At 39.3% G+C, this 20,258-nt stretch overlaps 4 protein-coding genes across 12 annotated transcripts; 2 read left to right on the plus strand and 2 right to left on the minus strand.

Moving 5' to 3' along the window:
* Positions 1-1,019: 1,019 nt before the first annotated feature.
* Positions 1,020-11,298, plus strand: chas (chascon). Of its 4 annotated transcripts, none has more exons than XM_046622588.2 (12): positions 1,020-1,556; positions 3,378-3,484; positions 4,095-4,131; positions 4,597-4,766; positions 4,852-5,037; positions 7,343-7,558; positions 7,632-7,881; positions 7,960-8,361; positions 8,437-8,657; positions 8,727-8,976; positions 9,068-9,473; positions 9,584-11,298. In XM_046622588.2, the coding sequence occupies exons 2-12, from the start codon at positions 3,419-3,421 to the stop codon at positions 10,113-10,115; spliced, it is 2,736 nt and encodes a 911-aa protein (XP_046478544.1). In that variant the 5' UTR covers positions 1,020-1,556; positions 3,378-3,418; the 3' UTR covers positions 10,116-11,298. The 4 variants fall into 4 exon arrangements, with proteins under 4 accessions (XP_046478544.1, XP_046478547.1, XP_046478543.1 ...); XM_046622591.2 differs by having other exon boundaries at positions 1,020-1,275; XM_046622587.2 differs by lacking the exon at positions 1,020-1,556 and adding an exon at positions 1,613-1,829.
* On the minus strand, positions 10,596-12,502 carry Vkor (Vitamin-K epoxide reductase). Its single transcript, XM_046622602.2, has 3 exons — positions 12,169-12,502; positions 11,730-11,827; positions 10,596-11,582 (listed from the first exon to the last, which is right to left on the minus strand). Exons 1-3 carry the CDS (start codon positions 12,426-12,428, stop codon positions 11,365-11,367), a joined length of 576 nt encoding a protein of 191 aa, XP_046478558.1. The 5' UTR covers positions 12,429-12,502; the 3' UTR covers positions 10,596-11,364.
* Positions 12,503-13,010: 508 nt separating this feature from the next.
* On the minus strand, positions 13,011-14,840 carry lwr (ubiquitin conjugating enzyme lesswright). The gene is made up of 5 exons (XM_046622603.1): positions 14,711-14,840; positions 14,543-14,613; positions 14,017-14,100; positions 13,679-13,941; positions 13,011-13,593 (listed from the first exon to the last, which is right to left on the minus strand). The coding sequence occupies exons 2-5, from the start codon at positions 14,606-14,608 to the stop codon at positions 13,527-13,529; spliced, it is 480 nt and encodes a 159-aa protein (XP_046478559.1). The 5' UTR covers positions 14,609-14,613; positions 14,711-14,840; the 3' UTR covers positions 13,011-13,526.
* A 390-nt stretch (positions 14,841-15,230) lies between these two features.
* Positions 15,231-19,629, plus strand: LOC124217201 (spermatogenesis-associated protein 20). 6 transcript variants are annotated; one of them, XM_069135825.1, is made up of 13 exons: positions 15,231-15,247; positions 15,566-15,676; positions 15,775-16,147; positions 16,246-16,389; positions 16,485-16,574; positions 16,642-16,884; positions 16,979-17,158; positions 17,240-17,449; positions 17,537-17,729; positions 17,795-17,963; positions 18,040-18,248; positions 18,313-18,512; positions 18,613-19,629. In XM_069135825.1, the coding sequence occupies exons 3-13, from the start codon at positions 15,818-15,820 to the stop codon at positions 18,871-18,873; spliced, it is 2,229 nt and encodes a 742-aa protein (XP_068991926.1). In that variant the 5' UTR covers positions 15,231-15,247; positions 15,566-15,676; positions 15,775-15,817; the 3' UTR covers positions 18,874-19,629. The 6 variants fall into 6 exon arrangements, with proteins under 6 accessions (XP_068991926.1, XP_046478548.1, XP_046478549.1 ...); XM_046622592.2 differs by lacking the exon at positions 15,231-15,247 and having other exon boundaries at positions 15,260-15,676; positions 18,613-18,877; positions 19,015-19,629; XM_046622593.2 differs by lacking the exon at positions 15,231-15,247 and adding an exon at positions 15,260-15,461.
* Positions 19,630-20,258: the final 629 nt, after the last annotated feature.

The following is a 20,258-nucleotide window of genomic DNA, read 5'->3' on the forward strand; positions in this document are numbered from 1 at the left end:
TCATTATGCGTGTATACACGTATATCCACTTATGCACGCACACCTTTTGTGTACATTTTTGCATACGTAGATTGCGTACGTTCGTATAGAAAGAAACACGCAGGCGGTTATACGGGTCCATAAATATCCTACTATCTCGTTGTATTTAGCCAGACCGGACCGTCTTTGGAGATCTGCACACTTCTGGGACCATATAGGTGAGCTTGTCTCAACCCGCGTGGGTCGCACCGACTGGCCTACCTACGCTTACACTACGCGATTCGTGTTGGAAAAATAAGGCAGCGAGTCCACAACCGAAGTATCCTACTTTCAGTCGTAATGTTTTTTCTTTTCCAGATCACGACAAATTTTTATACAGCGTAGAACAAATGGTTTCGAAATTTTGCGGAAGTATCAAAACATAACGCACGTCACTGTATTGTAATTATATAGGTATGTGTATACCCATGATACAAGTGGCGGAGACGAAACAATTAACGAGTTGCCAACGCATATTATGCCTGTCTTGTACAGCTGACGTAGGCACTACAGGTATACTACAATTGTACAAGTTTTGTACGTACAAGGTACGTACATACACAACCGTAGTTCTATAAATGTGTATAATAAAACACGGCCGAGTCTCGCGACGCAGAATATATCCTCAGATCTCAAGGTACATTCCTGACCTCTTGACCCATTTTGCCTCCTCGTCATCGGTGCCACAGCTCGAGCATAAGATACGCGGGCCTCGACTCTTGACTCTCAACTCTCAACTTTTAATTCCGTACTGTTGAATCCGAGCGAAACTTGGTACCGTATTACGCACACGTATCCATAGGCATAGGTGGATATATAGACGGCCTTTACCGACCCCGATGTATCCGCAATATTCGGACTTGTCGCCGTTTGATACGGAGGCTCAGGCTGCAGCAGCTAGTATAACTGACATGAGTTTACCTGTGTACCCGAACGCTGACCACCACCACGCGACCGCCATCCGCGAGCACCGTTGTCGACGAGGCTCGATCTCAAATCTCCGAGTCAGTAGTTCCCAGTGTCACATCCGAGTCGCACATGCCTCATGCCTTATGCACTGTTCACTGTTTTTTATACGCTGCAGGTGCGCGCCAAGTCATTCTTAACGCCTGCGGTTTCATTCAAATTGTTCGAATAGGCCGACCTGCGCGGTAGATCGTCGTTTCTGCAGCGCTTCGTAGTTCGCGGTCAAAGTATCCCAGTGGCAGTTTATACCGCACGACACGCAGCCGATTCGAAGGTGTTTTCGATGTCGCGGTGAGATTTTCGCCCTGATTGAATATTATCCAACGTTCAATGGAAATATCCGCGGTGCAGTGCAGTTTCGACAAATTTCTCCCGTAAAAACGTCGTCTCGCAACTTTTTTTCTTCGCACCTTATTAGCTCACCTACTTTATACGAGAATCGTATTCAAGATGACTAATCAGATGCCAGCATCGACGACGTTATTATAATACTTATCATATTCGGAGAAAGAAAAGGGGAAAGAGATTGGACCGGCAACTGAATTCGTTAAAATCTCGCACAGAAATCACCCGTGAGTTTTGTATTTTTTTTAAACTGCATCGATAAATACGCATGGATTTTTCAATCATTATACTCGTATTTTTCAGCGTACTTATATATACAATATAATACTTGTTTTTCATTTCCTTCATAGACACACGCGAATAGTTTAAATTGCATTCGGCAGACGGTACCGCGAACCAGTAATATTATATAACGGATCGCGAGTGCGACGAGAACGTGGGAAGTGGCAGGCTAAGAATTTGCACAGTGCATATTATAATGCGGTGTACACATGTCACAGGTATTATGCATACATAAGGTGTAAGCTCAGCTGTGTTCGCGGTGTCAATTTTCGCCCGCAGAACCAAGGAATGAAATTTTGCAAGCGTGCACGCCCGCGTATTTCTAGGTGTACAGGCATAATCATATCCTATACATTGTATCGAAATGGGTTAATTCCCGTATTTGATTTTCACAAGTTTTGCCTTTTCTCCCTTTCGGCAAGTGTAAAAACTTTACATCAATCATTCTGATTTTCACACATGCGCACAATTCGCACCGCGCTTATATATCAGCCGTATTATTTGCCCGCGGAAAATATGCGACGAACGTCAAATAATCGTGCCGCTCCCACCGATTTTCATTCAAAATGGTCACACAGCCTTGGTGAACAAGCGTCACGTAGTATCCTCGTATAGCCACCCACGATTGCGTCGATAAGTCGCGTGTCATTAAGCGTTCAAGTCTCCCATTCTAATAAAAACAATAAGGTAATTAACCAGAATTTCATTTTAAATTTTTTCATAACGTCATGTGTAGAAATTAAATGAGAACCAAGAAGAAAAAAAAAAAAAATGTCACTAAATCGGCAAGATTCAAATATACATTTATATATACCTATACATAATAATATAGTATATTCTTTGATGCAAGACAAGAATGACATTACATTATATTCCTGTCCAAATAGAATCCCACATAGTCAATTATGCAGCATCAGAACCCTCGCGGAGGTCAACAACAAATTTGTCACCTGCATGCCTATACATAGGAGGTCTAGCTTTTCCTCTGACAGACTTACGCAAATATTGCGTCTGCGCGCATATAGATTAAATAGATATATACCTACCTATACACGTGGATACGTGTACATATATGAAGGCACACGCACGGGGATTCGTATACGCGCGTTTGCATTGGTAACACACTTGTAGAGTCGTGCACGCCCGTTTTAGCGATCACCATCCTCGCGTCATCATACCTATACACCGATGTTTTCAAAGCTTATATATACGTATGTATGTATATACCTATATCTTACACATATACACTCTCGTAGCTCGTCCTTCGACTTCCGCGTGAGGATCCCCGCAATAGCGCGTAATGACGCGAATAAGTAAAGATCGTACGCCTATAAAATATTAATTTACAAATCATGTACCTCTGCAGATATTTTATGTTATAGGAATGTATCATACGCGTAGCTGTGGCTATCGTAAAGACCGTGCGTTACTTGGCAATGCCAGACATACATTGGATTCGAATTTTCTGACACATCGCACAAACTGTACTATAATAACACCCAGTTTATCTTATCGTTCTGAGTTATTTTTTCCCCTCTTCTTCCGTATACGTGTATTTAGATAAAAAATTTCTTCCGTGTAGGCGGACTAACATGTTATAGCGTACGTAACTTCTATCCATATTTGATTATACAGATATAGGTATATACACACACACACACACACACACACACACACATGTATATATATTATACATGGGTATACGCGCATCATTGTAATGGTAAAAACTAGTTTTATAATCGTAATGAAATTGTTTTGTATTATAGGCACGGGCTTTGCAGCTCGCAGATCTACAGTATCAAATGCTATGGAGGTGATTTCAACGCGGCGATACGAAGCCCGGCCCGCAGCCGCGGCGTCAGTCACTGCAAACGTGAGTTTTCTCGTATCGATGATCATCTTGCCAAAATTCTATACTCTGCAATCACGGCGGAAAAAAATCACAATACATTCGTGATAGTCGTAACGATATATCTGCGTGTTTAAAACTACGAAAAGATCGCATCGATAGGTACGAGGATCGAGATGCGTCACGTCTTGCATGCAGATTGCAGCGCAGATTGAATGACATTTCTTCTTTTAAAGTTTATGAACAAATTCTAATATATCTGGAAAATTCTTATAGAGAATAAATTATGCGACTCGCGTCAAAATATATTACATTCACAACAGGTGTGGAGATATATATGTCTAAAACCAACTTTTCTACACGGATATACGGACTCTTGGGACATTCATCGACGATGATGTCACTCTGAATATTATGTCTGGTTATAGGTGAAACGTTTAAGAGTTAGATCATCTACGAAAGACTGCAGGCTATATGTGATCAGAATTAAAGTTGAAAAATACCTACAAATTTCACGCGCGTCTCAGATTTTCTGTATATTGTTCGTAAGAAGTATTAAAAAAAAAAAAAAAATAACCGTAATTATTCTCTTTCTGAATTACATGATCGTACAAGATTTTTTTTTTTTTTGCAGATCGATCATGAAAACGCAGTTGCTACAGTCAAAGAAGGTGAGCTACATTTTCAGTGAAATGTATAAATTTAATTATACTATTCTTGTAAATGCGGAAAGGAAAATCCCACTCACGTGACATATATACGTATATTTCTACACTTGGTATGAAAATAAATCGACGATATTTGGATTTTCACTTCATCCGGAACTGCACGCGCAGCCGCTATATGTAAACATCTGATTTCTTGCGGCCCTTTCCTTAAGGAGAAAGCCAAGTCGTGTCGTTCTGTTATATCTATATGTATCATTGAAAGCCGGTCGCGAGAACCGTTTGATTGATTTGTGGACATATATGATTTTAAAGCCGGTGATATTGCGCCTACACCTACATACTGCATTCGAATGTTTGCACATTATACTTGTAAACGCAGCAGCGTTTCACTGCGAACAGTCACGAGCCGCATCGCGAGGCGATTATATTCTACAAACTGGATGAATTAGAAATTGACGATAATTACAGAGGAATGGGAGACGCGAAAAAAGAAGGAGATCACGACGACGCGGCAGATCGAAACACGGGTGAAACGGCAGGTTGTCCTCGAGGACGGCGAGGTGGTCGTCGACTCGGGGCCGGTCGTCACTACGAATACCACCGAGGACGTGGAACAGCAGGAGCACACGACCCACGAGGTGGGTTTTACACGCTTTACAGAAATCCGTAAACTAACCAGGGGGAAACAACGAGTGCATGACCATTCGACGCGTGTAATTGCAGCGCAAGACTGCCGGTGATGAGCCGAAAGAGATCGAGTGGACCGAGGATCGTGCGGGTCACGAATCGTCCGGAACTCCGAGCATATTGCAAAAGGAATCTAACGAGACGGTGGTGAGGAGTAGGGAAGAGATCGAGGAACGCCTCGAGACGGAGGACCGTCAACAACTAGGCGACATCTCCGACGAGGTAATGCGACCATCGACTATTCGTTGCTCTGTACATTTTAGATTTACCAAGTATGTATGATGAACGAAAGAATGAATGAACGCATCGTACGCGAGATGGCCAAAGCAATTAAAAATGAAACAATTGCATACCTAGGTACGTGTATTATAGGAGGTAAATTCTTTAGCCAATATTTGAACCAAAGCATTATTGTTTCTCGATCTAAATATGGTAGCTAGTCTGTATACAGATAGGTATAACATAGGAATACAATACCCGGTATCAAATTGTCACAGTGCAAAGTGAAAGCTCTTGTGTGTAATAATAGTCAATATGTATAAAGCTTAAAGCAATTTGAAAACTCGAACACAGCATCCGTTATATACGTTGATATTTAACAATTATAATCGATCGATGCAGATTTCTGTGCAATAAAATATCTGTCTCCTTACAAGTTTCCACCATCGACGTTCGTATAATCAGTTATTATAGCTGCTACTATTATAATCATCGCGGTGAATCGGTGACACGCAAACATATACATGTAAACCTATGTGCACGTGTAAGATATACGGTACAGTATATGTCAGGAACGAAACACGTACAAGAAACTCTTGATCTTTTTCTCTCCGTTTTTCTCCCTCTCTTGTTCTCTCTCTCCCTTCACTTGATTCTTCGCGGTAGTCTCGGGATCAGTCTCGCGAGTCTGCGAAGGCACCGAGAGTCAACAACGCGTTACTTGTTCCGTGGGGTCGCGGACTGACCCAGACTGATATTAACTGTGAGTTTAGATAACAACCTTGTCGCGATATTACGTACGATAGAAATTTTTCCGAAAATCGGACGGACGGTGAGACGAGTTCGCCGGCTCCAGCATCTTTACATTCGCGCAAAACTCACACCAGCTGCCCATCAAGAAACATAGTACCAAAACGATTTTCCAATCAGAAATAATTCGCAGAACGCTAGGTATCCGCTCCGATCAATGAATCGATTGTAAAATTTGAGGCAATTACTCTTTAAGTATTCGTTAAAGCGTTCATGATCGATCTCTTCTTGTATCGTCGTATTTGCGGGCACTCGTACTTGGAGATTCATAAATGCATATCGGTAAACGCGTTCGTGTATACATATAATATACCTCTGTTTAACAAGAACCGCGCTCAAGGTGTGACGAAAGTTGATTTACAATTAGAAGAGGGTTCATCGCTGTGCGGGTGATCCTTCTCCTGTGATCGACTTCATTTTTCCCCGCACGAGTGGTCCAGATTCTTGTTTCCTGATCATCTCTGCCGGTTTTTAGGAGTTCAAGGACGCGGTTGATCGCCAGCTGTAGCCGAGCTGGTCCGAGGCGTAGCTCCGATGTCATCGCCCCCGATTCTGCAGGCGATTCTCGTCTTAAACTGCTCGCAGTATATATTACCCTGTTGCACGGTCCGATCTCCTCACCTTGCGGTCACGTTAGGCGTATACATTCTACTTCGTGTTCGATTCCATCGGAAATTCACGATTTTTGAATCACGCCAAGTGTACAAACTAATTCGAATGAGAATAAATTTCGTGTTTATTGCTCCCAGAGAAGTCTGCAGTTCCTCTCCGAAAAGTCTTAATCTGCACGGAACGATTCTGTGGCCGTGTACGTTACACGTCGATGAAATATTTCTCCGGTTTTTCATCTTGGGTCAAACTATAACGTTTTGAAGAAAGTCCTGAATCCGTGTGAACTAAAAAATTCAAACAAACAGTTGTAGGTGGTAATTGGTAACGGTATATTCATTATAACTCTTGAGAGCCCGTTCGTTTACACGAGTAAATTTGTATGCACAACTCATATTGTTACAATAGTTGTTTAAAGCACGAATTGTCCTCGATTACTTTGTCATTATAAATTTAAAAAGTATACGTTGCAAATAGCGAGAAAGTCTATACAAATAAACGTTGACTCGATGAAAAAGCCGAGGAATAATTAATACATAAACCTTAATAGCTATCGAATTCATAAATTATACGACGCGATACATCTATCCATCTACTGTACAACGTTATATCGGTATGCAAATCGAAAGCAGGTGCGCGACTTAACGAATGACCTTTCTTTTACGGCTCACCTTTCTGCAGATGCAAAAATAGTCGCCGACGTGAACGCTCGTGTGTATCGACGGTATCGCGGGATTAAAACATTAAATGAATTTTTCTACTATACCGTGATCATATTTACTCATAGTTATTTATCATCAGTTATATACTTTTTGAGTGAATTAATTGTAAGATGCGATTATTGTTTTTGTTGAAAATTCATGAATTTCTTTGTATTTTGTACTCCCAGGTTTATTTGAAAGCTATTCAAACCAACAAGGGAGACTTAAGGGCTGCTCTAGCGGAATCATCAAAGCAAGTTGTGCCTGTAACTGGACCACGTGTGGTTCAGCACACGACGAGAAGTAATAAAGTAACGGACACAGAGAACAAACTACAGAAGAGTCAAATTCAAGCCGATGGTCGTATCATTACTGAAACTAAACGTACCGTAGAACACGAGGAGGTATGTGACCAGTTAATAGGTATACTGCAATTTGAAAACCTGTCCCTAGAAATGATTAATGGCTTGGTTACAGGTAAATGACGACGAGGTGCCAGATGATAAGGAGGCAGTAGATTATGGGGACGATGAAAAGGAAGTGAGAAAAGAAGGGTCTCACAGGTTTTTAAAACAGAAAGACGAAGAGCTGGTTGACTACGTTTCAGGTGGAGAAAGAGTTGCTCGTGAGATGCGATTCGTCTCTGAAAACACTGAGGGAGAAAGGACAGGAGATTGGCCTCCAGTTCCTACAACGATGCGGACCACGCGCCTCCATAAACACTCTGGTATTCAAAAATGACACTCTTGGTATTAGACTTTACAGAGCTTAAACTTTTCTCGTATTTGAAATAAGAGGTTTCCAGGTCTCCCAGAAAATGTGCCTATCAGCCGTAAAGATGCGCTGACCAAAAAGCCTCTGGACTTGGAAGAGGAGGATGAGGCGAGGAAAGTGGAGACATCAAAGTGGCTTGAGAGCCATTTTGGAAGCGAATCTCGCTCCTCTCACGGCTCCTTGGACTTGGACGACCCACCTGTTCAAACTGGAACCAATACGAGCTTCATCAATGTAACCATGAAATCTCTACCGATGTCTCCCTCGAGAGATCGAGACAATGGCTGGGACAGAAACCACCTAAGTACATCGTACTCTAGTCATCAGCAGACTCCGACCAAGAAGACGGATAGGCGAGACTCGAGTTCTTCAGCTGGGTACTATCACGGGATTAGTGAATGGTCTGAAAGATATCAGAACCAAAATATGGCAGGTTGGTGAATACAATCATTTACATTTTTCATTTTTTGTGCACATATTAACGAAACGTCGTTGATTTTGTTTTTAGAAAAGCACAACTTGCAGGTATCCAATACGTCAATGAACTCTTACCCGGAAAATGCCCGAAGCAACGGACATCAAGAAGCTGGAAGAAATCCAGTTGATTGGACATATTCAAACAGTTATGGATCGTCGCGTCACCAGCATCATGAATTGAGGAATAAAATTGAACTGCAGGATACACCGGAAGCGCCCTCACCCCCACTACGTCGAAGAGCTAGAGAACAAGTAATTAGCTTGTCAATAAGTGTCCCTGACGAGTTTCGAGGAAACAAAATAACGGTGTGTATTTTCTAGCTCTTGGCCAGACAAGAAGAAAAAAATCAGAATATAGGACGAGTAGGCAGTCCAGTTAATGTTGTACAACGAACATGGGAAAACCGGAGCCGTGCCATACAAAAAGAAGAATTTGCAACCCGTAGCGATAAGATTCCGAGCCCTAAAATCTCTGGTGGATCTCGTTCTACATCACCAATTCCAGCTCAGCCTCCACCAAATCAAGTAACGAAAGCAATACCTCAACCAGTCAACACTCGGACTCCAAAAGGTGACGTTTCAATCGCGTTGATTAGAAGAAAAGTTATTTTGCAAAAAGTTCTTGCAAAACTCATATCTAAAGTAAGAATCTCTGTTCTTAGCAACAAGCAATTCGAAATACAAGATTGGCGAGTCTTTTCGAAAGCTGGTAGGCAAACTACGATCAGCGAGCTCGGAGAGGAAAACCAAACGGAACAATACAGCTTCGTCTGTAACGCAGACTGACCACACATCAACTTATCTTCAGTATAATGTTATTGATAAAAATATACCTCTGGTGACTCAGTCGGATTTAGAAAACGAACCGCCGGAACGACCACCGCGATCCCCAAAAGCAGCTAAAGCACATTGGCAGCAATCTAATGAAGGAGGTCCACCTGTCCACAGATATTACTTGGGTGAGGATCCATTCGGAGGGAGCATTTATGGACGTGAAATGGGATACAGCGGCTCCAAACCTACAAGCAGACATCATCAACAGTCAAGTCGACAAGATGCTGAGCCAAGGTAAACATCACTCTGATATTTGTAGCAATTTTTACATCAGGCCAGAAACACTCGAGGAAAATATAATATTTAGCATATGTAGTGTCTTGAGTATTACCTATTATGCACAGAGTTGAGCCTGCAAGTTCTATCGGTCGATTCAGCAAGTCTACAAGTCGATTGGCAAATGAGTATGACAGAAACGAACAGTTCCGGAGCACACAAACCCTGCCACGGAAGTTGCACACCCAAAACAGACAACCATATGCATCATCCTCAACATTGACGCGGCCCCGTTCCAATCAAAGACAGCAAAAGTCTCAATCTCCACCAGCGATAACGCACTCAATAAATAATAATCGGCAGTATGGAAGTATGATAAATATTTCTATCAAGAACACAGTGACTTCGTCGAAGTTAGCAGCGAATAATGCAAGCCCAGTGCCAAGTAAACCTGAAAGAACTTATAAATCGTCATTATTGAGAAGCAAAAGCTTCAACGTCGAAGCCAATAGAGAAGCAAACGATCCTTCTGTTCCCTACAAGTCGAATTTGCAACTTAACCGTCTGGATGAAACTCCACCACTAAAAAGTCCCGGAATTTTGGCAAGCATAAGCCGTAGTAATCGAGATTTATTTAAGGCAGCAAAGTATGAATACTGATATTTGCATTTACAAGATGATACTTTGACTGCCAAAAGATTAGCTTGGAATGATGATTTATTTGCCATTGAAAAAAATTACTTCTCTCTATACATCCCAGAGACGAATTAAAAATTTCATGCGTAATGTAGTGACTGTTATATAACCAAAATATATGTAAACATACATAATCTGTAAGAAAGCTGCAGATAAATATTGCCACTGTAACAAATGAGTTTCGTTTTAATTGTGTATGCCAGAATAATTATTTATATTACGATTTGGCATCAAAATTCTCACTACATCATTGGTATTTTCAGCTCTCGATCAGAACAGTAGCTCAGACAGGTGATTGATGATATGTGCCTTGAAAGATCATTCTAGTAGGATTAAATTTATGCTTTGCAACCGATTAATTACATAAGTAACGTCACAGGTTTAGACAATTGTAACTTTGTAAAGTATCGTCGAGTGACTAATGTAATATTTTTTTGTTACACAATAATAATGACGTTTAAAGTGTTTAGAATTGAAAGATTAACGTAGTTGCTGAATAATTTACATAAAGGATACATGGAGAAATTGGGTACTGTAACAACAGTTTTTGTTCTGAATCCAAGTCTCTTTAGTAAATGAACAGTATCAATGCATACACGATCAATTACTTTTACTTTGTTGTATCTTCACATAATTTGATATTCGTTTTTAGTAAGACCTGTATTTTATGACCCAGCCAATACTCAATTAATAATAGCAAGAAATGTAACAAATGTTATTCTGTATAGATATATTCACCCAATATTGATTCATACTCAGATATCTTTAGATATATCAATCATGTTCTAACCAAATTTTTTAATTATTAATTACGTGTTATGTTTAATACTCGTAATATACATCATATCAATTTGCAATATCAAAGGATACTCTATATTATGTATATTATGATTAGTTGTAGGCCTCAAATTTCATAATTCATTGAATATTTATTGTCGCAATAATGAAATAAAAGTGAGAGTAGCAAGTTATTGGTGAAATTATTCTCTAATAATTCCAGTTTCAACATCTTTCAATTCAAATGACTAAATACAATTAATATGAAGTAGTTTAATACGACTTTAAAGAGAAATATGTATTTATATACAGACCGAGTATATGTACAATATAATAAGTCAATAAAATATTCAATATTTTTTTACCTTTATTCTATTCTCAAACTTGTAATCATCTGACTCCTGAACGTATTGGTTTTAGGTAGTAAAGTAGCTCATTAGTTGGCCTTTCTTTTCTTTGGACTGCCTTCAGACAAAAGATTAAATTTACGGACCGCAAGAGTTAAATTAGCAGCGTTGACCAAGTAAGTACTAATGCAGACAACGCATATGTCTTGCAACTTGTAGAGGATAACGGCGAGGTAAACTGAACCCATGTTAGCCAGGACCCCCAAAATCAGGAGCATTGTAGTTGCAGCAAGCGTATTAGAGACACCTGTGAAGAAGGGAAACACATAATAATTTTCAACATCTAAGGATTTGGAATAAGTTTAAATCAGTATATACTAATACTTTGTGCATTTATAGAATGTCAATGTGTCTCGTTTTTAGAGTAAAAAAACAAAACTGAAGAAAAGCATACTTAGTAATGCGAAATTGACGAAAAAGACCAGTCCATAGATGCTGTTGGGAAAATAGAACGGCGAATTCTCTGGAATGATGCCAAATCCTTTTCCATATCTGAAAAGCCATTTAAAAAAATGTACTACAGAACAAATATTACGACTCCCAGATTTTCAGTTTTGTAACAATGACAATTTGTACAAACACACTTGAAGGTTGATAACAGATTGTTGACGTTTTACTAGTTTTTACATTAGTTGCAGCATGGATTGTTCATCACTAGACAGATGGAAAAACACTTGAGAAGAATTAAAAATTTTGTGGAATAGCAACCTGCAGCCAACTTCAATTCGGCAACGCGATAAGCACGTTGGTTTTTATAGGGCATGTTAAAACTACAGGCTGGGTCATGAACTTTGATGCGATAATTCTTGGAAGAATAACGTGAAACTACTCACTCAGACATGAAGGCTTTGGTGCAACTGATATGTTCGCTGATATCACACATGGCTTCGTAGGAACTGTCGTGTTCCTTCGATGTTTCAACGATGTATGCATAGTAGGATAATGCAAATCCAACAATGCACGATGACACTATCCCCGCATTTATTTTACTCACCGAGTTGAACAGCATGTTTGAATTTCGAACGCACACTGCACGAGCACCGAAAATTGACACACTATACAAACCGCCGCCGCCGCTATGAGCAAAGTACATCGGGCGAATGTAAGGAAATACTAAATACGCCCCACCATCGCGGTTCGCGGCTGCTACGCAGCTACAGGTTGCTTCTCGGGTCCGGCGCACACATGCGCCGGCTTTGACGTGGATTAAGAAGATTAAAGCGATGGACACAGTGTCATCTGTGAATAGCAGATTTCATTGATCGATATATCAATCGATGACTTTAACCTACTTGCGCATGAATAGCCATTGAATATTTTAAATTACTAGACTTTGCTCGAGGCAGCGTACTGAGCAATTTATTACATGCTCAATGAACATCACTCCGAAATCATAGTGACATTATTTCCAAGTAAATGTCATAACTTCATATTGTGTATAATAACGAGAATGCAGAAACTATTTTGAAAGGCTTGAAATTTGGTTTGAAGTAATAAGGCTTCGATTTAAAATTCATATTAATTTTTTGTTTATTGATTTTAATCGACAGAACAATGTAAAACGATATGTGGAATATTTTAATGATAAAAAAAAACAAGAAAAAATAAAAAAATAAATGTAATTTCCTCTCTTCACTATATGACGTCCTTTTCTGAGACTACGCTATCAAAGCTCCTATTTTTACACAAATTTTATTGGATACATCGAGTATAAATACTTAGAGACAAACATTAATCGACTCAGCTTCCTAGAATAATTTTATAGTATAATCATGGTTAGATTTACATTTGCAAAACCTGATCTTCGGTTTGCGCATAGAGTCATTATAAGTCTAACGATGTGTAACACATTTTTTCCTCTTTTCTTACATGTACATTATATAATGAAAGATAATTGTCCTTGGCATGGATTTCGAATAGGATAATTATTAATTTATCAGGCAGAAGATAATCTCACTGATATCGAGCACTCGTTGATAATAAACAATTTCATTGATAATTATACATAGAAGAAAATAAAATGATGATTCTGTTTTTACTTACCTATGTATATGTATGCAACATTTATGGTCATGTAAATTGTAAGTGGGGGAAAAATTATTTGTATATAGTTTGCATTATGTTATATTATATTTGTTGCAGGCTTAGAAAATAAAGTTTTGCTTTGTGGTAGGTGGAACGTTCGTGTTTTTTATTCTTGCGGTGCCATTGCTCTTGCCTGCGCCTTCACTCGTTTTTCATATTCCAAACGATTCTGGCTGCAATAATTGAGTTTCAATAAGTGATGTTGTCGCTGTAGACTTGGAAAAAAAAAACTCAATCTATGCCTCGTTGAGTACTCACCAGTAAATAGTGTAAGCTTCTGCTTGGGCGGGATCTTTAACGTTTGGTTCATTAAGTAAATCTTGGATTCCTAGCAAGATTTGCTTGATTGTTATGGCTGGTCGCCAGTCCTTTTCTTCATCTAGGAGAGATAGGCATACAGTACCAGAAGGGTAAACATTAGGATGAAAAAGTGGGGGCTCGAATTTGCATTTTGGCGGACTGGAAGGATAGTCGTCTTTGAATATCATTCGCAACTTGTACAGCCCGCCTTCCCATGGAGTCTACAAAGAAAATTACCATCAGATTTTAATAAATTCAAGGCAGATTTTTAGGAGCAACGACTTGCAATATCTTACAGTTTTCTTTCCAGGTATAGCACATTCCCAGCTCATCAAATTAAGTGTTCCATCTGGATTTTTTGTAGGCCGAGCTACAAAGCCCTGTAAGTAAACAAATGAAATTCAAAATCTGGCCGCCTCTGGGTGTTTGTAACAAATTTTGAGCATGTCACATACAGCCTCGGATCTCAGCACAAGTAATTCGATAAATGAAGATACCCAAAAGGAATAAGAGATAGGTTAGGTTTGGTTATCTGGTTTCAGAAGAAAAATTTTCCCATTCAAAAACAAAAAAAATTTAGACCACTTGAGGTAAAAACGATGAGATCGACCTGTGCACTTTTTACATGTGTGTGCGTGTGTATGTGGACGACAATCTTTCATGACATGATTTATGTATTCGGAGGGTTTATTATGCCCTTACGGCCAGGTAATAATGGGAGGGATGGTTGACTAGGTAAAATGGTTAACTTGGGACCATCCAAATGACCCGGTTTCATCCAAAAGTGCAATGCAGTAATAGAAGTGACAAGATAATACTTACAAATGGATGGTCTTTCCTCCATGCTTTTCTCTCCTCAGCGAGTCTAGCGATCGCGATGCCTGACATTAAATCTGCAAAATTAGTCCAAGCTTAGCAAGGCTCTCCGTGAGCTTAATCGCCGCGGCACGTGGTTATTTGGTTGTAATGTTAGCACTTTGGTACACACACCGTAGGTTCGAATGCCTTGGCACTTCCTAAGCCCGAAATCCGAATTTCGCAACGACTCTACGCTTTTTAGCGGCAATGACAAATACGATGAACCATGGAGAACGCAGTGTGTTCCGATTTTTGATGTGCAGTGTGCACTTTTCTACTGTGCTCAAAGCGTTTTCAATTGGCTGCACTGAGTGCGTTTTCCCTAGATTTACGCCTTTGCCATTAGTTGAAAATTAGGGAAATTGCATGCGCACCCAGTGCAGCCAATTAAAAACGGATATGCATTTATTTCCCACATTTTCAAAATGAAGGAGCTGAAAGGCTTGTGCTTATCTGATTAATCCGTATTGAAAAACCAGCTGATCGACAGCTTTGTCCAAGCCTTTCTTTTCGAAAAGTTGGGAAACAAAAAATTGCACCATTATCAAATTATCCCTAGGAATCCTGGGTGATAACGTCGATCCTTCGACCGGATGTAAGCTACTTTGTATGAGGAGTATTTAACACCACGTTGCGGTTCTCAGCTGGTTACATAGCCACGGGGAAAAGGTAGGTCAAACGTCAAAAACTATCATCAAAACTGTCAGACCAAATGCAAAATAGTGTATGTGATAAATATTTATACGCACTAACATGCGAACGAATTGGTATAGGCTTTGGTATAGGTATACGTGCCATATATAATCATGTGTAAATAAAATTGCGCATACACGCAACACGTATACCTATGAACGTTATTATCTTTTTCTCACTTTGCGATAAGGTTAATTTGAAACTCGTTATATAATTATTCAAGTGAAAATTACTCAATAATTATTATTTATAATATTATATTTTAACACATATGTATGTTATGATTCCGCGAAGATGTTCAATATGGACATCAATTCGTCGCTTTTCTTCTGAACATCAATTCAAAAAATTCTCCGCCAAGGACATTAAACTGCTTCAGGTAGTCAACAACTATCATAGCAAAAGGTTCGTATATCCATGGAGAGAAAATTCGTAAACATGATAAAGCCAACAATTGGTTTTAAATAGTCTGATAATGATATTTGTTTTTCATTCATTTACAGATATATTCATAGTGAACGGTTATTCGTTCCTTACAGTGTAAGAATGACCTCGACGACGGTGAAAGGTGAACCTTCTGAAAGTAAAACCCAAAATAAATTGGCATTTGAGAAGTCTCCTTACCTTTTGCAACATGCAACAAATCCTGTTCATTGGTTTCCTTGGGGTGACGAGGCAATCGAAAAGGCTCGGCGTGACGACAAGCTTATATTTCTGTCAGTTGGATATTCCACCTGTCATTGGTGCCATGTCATGGAGCGGGAATCCTTTGAAAATCCTGAAATCGCGCGTGTTATGAATCAGTTTTTCGTCAATGTGAAAGTTGATCGCGAGGAGAGACCTGACATTGACAAAATATATATGACTTTTATTCAAGTAAATATACACATGTTCATTTAAGATGTCATTCTATAAGTTATGTTAACGAAAATATCTAAGAGAAATAACTCATTTCCTGCATTAAATTGTTTCAGGCTATTTCTGGACATGGTGGATGGCCAATGAGCGTATTTTTGACCCCCGAATTGACCCCTGTTACAGGAGGAACCTATTTTCCCCCTGTCGACAAGTATGGTCAACCTGGTTTTAAAACTGTATTGACCACCGTTGCACACAAAGTACATATTCAACGTGATATTTATCTGCCAAGTATTCCATTTTTTCACCAATTTATTCCTATTATATCTCAAGTGTTGATATTTGTTGTTTACAGTGGATTGAGAGCAGGAGTGATGTATTAAATTCTGGCAACAGAATCCTTGAAGTATTGAAGCGATCCGTTGGTGTGGAAAGTCTACATAAAGTATGTTTGCTCTACGGTAGAGCAGCTTGGAAATTTTTGCTGAGTCAAGTTTATTTTCTATAAACAGGAAGCAGCTGAGCCATCAGTTGATTGCGGATTAAATTGCGTGCAGCAATTGGCAGGCAGCTATGATAACGAATTTGGCGGATTTACAGACGCCCCAAAATTTCCCCAGCCAGTTAATTTGAACTTTCTATTTCACGCCTACTCGAGGGATCCGTCAAGCGAATTTGGCAAGGAATGCTTGAATATGTGTTTAACTACTCTTACCAAAATGGCTAATGGAGGGATTCATGATCACATTGGTCAGGTACAGCCACCCGAAGCTATTCCTATCTTACAATTTATTGTGTATTAATAAAAAAGCATTTTTTTTTTTTAATATTGAGAATAATAATCTTTAGGGGTTCTCACGATACTCTGTAGATGGTAAATGGCATGTACCACATTTTGAGAAAATGTTATATGATCAAGCTCAGCTTCTACGGTCCTATGCAGATGCTTTTGTTATAACAAAAGATACTATATTTGCTGATATTGTCGACGACATTGTCACATATGTTACCCGAGATCTGCGTCACCAGGTCAGTAGCTACTGAACAGAATAAAAATAGAGCGGTACTATTTTCTTTCCTTTTTTCAACCATATGATACATTTCTTCCAGGCAGGTGGATTCTATAATGCAGAGGATGCAGATTCGTTACCTTCTCACGATTCTCGGGAAAAAAAAGAAGGTGCATTTTACGTGTGGACTTACGGAGATATAAAAAGTCTCCTTGGCAAACCCATTCCCGGAAAAAAAGACTTGGAATTATCGGATCTATTTGCTTTTCACTACAATGTTAAGCCTGAGGGGAATGTTGGTCATTTGCAAGTTCGTAAAATCAATTTTTGAACTTGCTACCATCACATCAGCTTCCTATTATTGTACAAGGACTCGAAGAGTGAATCATTTTTCTAGGATCCTCACGGAGAGCTGAAGGGACAGAATGTACTGATAGTCTACGGCAGTTTGGCCGAGACTGCCGAGCATTTTGATTTAAGCTTCGAAGATGTGAATAAATATTTGCAAAAGGCTCGTGAAATATTGTACCAAGTCAGATTGAAGAGGCCCAGGCCTCATCTGGACGACAAGATAGTTACATCATGGAATGGTAAATATTGAAGAGTATCCAAATACCTACGTTATAAAAAAATATTTAAAAAAATATACACACAGGATTAATAATCAGCGGATTGTCAAGAGCTGGTTTTGCATTGAACAACAAGAATTACATAGAGTTTGCTGTGAAGGCGGCTGCCTTCGTTGAACGTTACTTATTTGACGCGGAGAAAGGCTTGTTATTACGTAGCTGTTACAATGGGGGAGGAGGTACAATTACTCAAACGTGAGTCAGTCTGTCAAAAGTTGTTTTAGCGATAGAGAAAACACTGACTATTACCTGATGAAATATAAATATTTAGGAGTGTACCGATAAATGGATTTCACGGTGATTACTCTTTCATGGTCCAAGGGTTGCTCGATTTATACGAAGCAACGCTGGACACGCACTGGCTTAAATTTGCTGAAAAATTGCAGGATATACAGGACAATTTGTTCTGGGATCCTGTAGCTGGCGGTTATTTTGCTACAACCGAGGAAGATCGCACAGCAATTCTAAGGCTTAAAGATGGTTAGATCAAGATTACATGGTAATTGGTGACTAGATGCTAGTGTATAATATTACATTCTTACAGATCACGACGGAGCCGAACCGTCAAGTAATTCTATAGCGTGCAGAAATTTGTTACGATTGAACGCCTACCTCGATCATGCAGAGTTCAACGATAAATCTTCCAAAATACTAATTGCATCCAGAGAATCTCTTACGCGTGTTCCCGCTGCTCTACCGGAACTCGTGTCTGCCCTGCTACATTACCACGATTCAATGACGCAGGTGAGTACATAACGTTCGAATCATAAGATGTTGGCAAAGCCCTTGGTAACCGAACGAACGCAAATGACAAGTTTCATGCCCGACTCTCTGCTTCTTCAAGATCTACGTGGTTGGTAAAAAGGACGCTGCAGATACGACACTGCTACTGAATGTTATTCGTGAGAAATTTGTTCCCGGACGGGTACTACTCTTAGTTGATCACCAAGATCCGGAGAATATTTTATTTCGCAAAAGCAAAGTTATCCTCAACATGAAGTCTCTCAACAATAGAGCAACGGTCTATGTATGTCATCGTCACGTTTGTTCGCTACCAGTTACAGAACCGGATCAGCTTGCCAGGCTTCTTGACGCAAAACCATAGATCAGTAAGTTATTACCTAAAATTTATGCATATGTATAAATGAAAAATGTTGTTACTGTTGTGAATATACATTTATGTATTCATGTGGTACGTAAAAGTATTTTGAAAAGTATTTAGTTTTTTTCTTACTTTCGCTTTCAGAACTAAAAATACTTCATCACTCAATTACGCAATTTACGTCTAAGCCTAACCACAGGGATTAACAGATTTAAATAATAACATTGAGACTGTTCAATAGCTGACGGTTCAATTGATAATCACATTTTAATATCTTGTTGAATTCTTAGCTGATTTACAGTTCAATACTAATGCGATATCAAATATTGGTAATCAAGTAACCAACTGCAATCAGGTTTTAGAAATTTTTTAAATTATTTGTTGCATCCTTGTGTGATATTTCGTAATTCTTTTTTTGGAAAATTCGTTAGTTAAAATATAAAGGCTCGAGTGAGTTTTGTAATTTGCAACTTTTTCACGAGATTCACTGATCGAACAAATTGTTATTCCGAACTTGAACGTTTAATGGATCCCTGCACGTCTAATGTGTTTTATTTCGAACTTTTTTTTTTTTTTTTTTTTTCTATCGTCGAGTCTGCAGCCACATTAATCCGCCGATGCTAATCAAAGTTTACTATAAATAAGCGTTACATTTAGAAGACCAGAAATGTATGTATATAATTCAGACGCAAGAATAACTTATTTCTGCGTATATCATGTATACCTGCGTCGAAATAAAGAATTTGATATTATAAGGTTTATACAGTTCAAGTATCTACGTGTATTACAATGCTTGGCAAATGTTCGCTACGTTTTGATTCCTTATTTTCTATTTCCAGATCCGCAGGGAATTGGTAATTTATTAGGAAATTATTTGTTAGTTGAGGGAATTTGCGGATTACATTGCATGCTCGGTAGTTTTGCACGTGCGAAAATTTAAAGCAGCTAAGGTTCGAGCGTTTAAAGACTTGAACTTCGTGTATACATATGCGTATAACGTTTCCGATTAGAACATGGTCAAGACGTGGTGGTTTATACGGTTCTAAAATTAGGGTGCTTCAACGGGCGCCGTTGCGATGCGCTACAATTTTGTTTATATGACTGCCTCTAGGAAAATATTTTGGGCTTCGTATCATCTTATGGATTGCTGCTGGCCGATGCCGCTGCCGATCCTCGCAATAACATTACGTCTAACGGAAGAAAATGCTTTGGAGAATTTTCCGAATTTACGTGGGAACGATGAAAAGTTGGAATTTTACGTGACGGACGACGATTCCGGTACAGGATATGAATAGCATTCTTCGAGTCGCGGAATGCAACGTCCGTCGCTCCGAGAAGTCGTTTCAGATCAGAGTGTAGGAAAGAAATTTTTCTCCAAAAGCCAAGAC

This window comes from Neodiprion pinetum, chromosome 4 (genome assembly GCF_021155775.2).
Source record: "Neodiprion pinetum isolate iyNeoPine1 chromosome 4, iyNeoPine1.2, whole genome shotgun sequence".
NCBI lineage: Eukaryota > Metazoa > Arthropoda > Insecta > Hymenoptera > Diprionidae > Neodiprion > Neodiprion pinetum.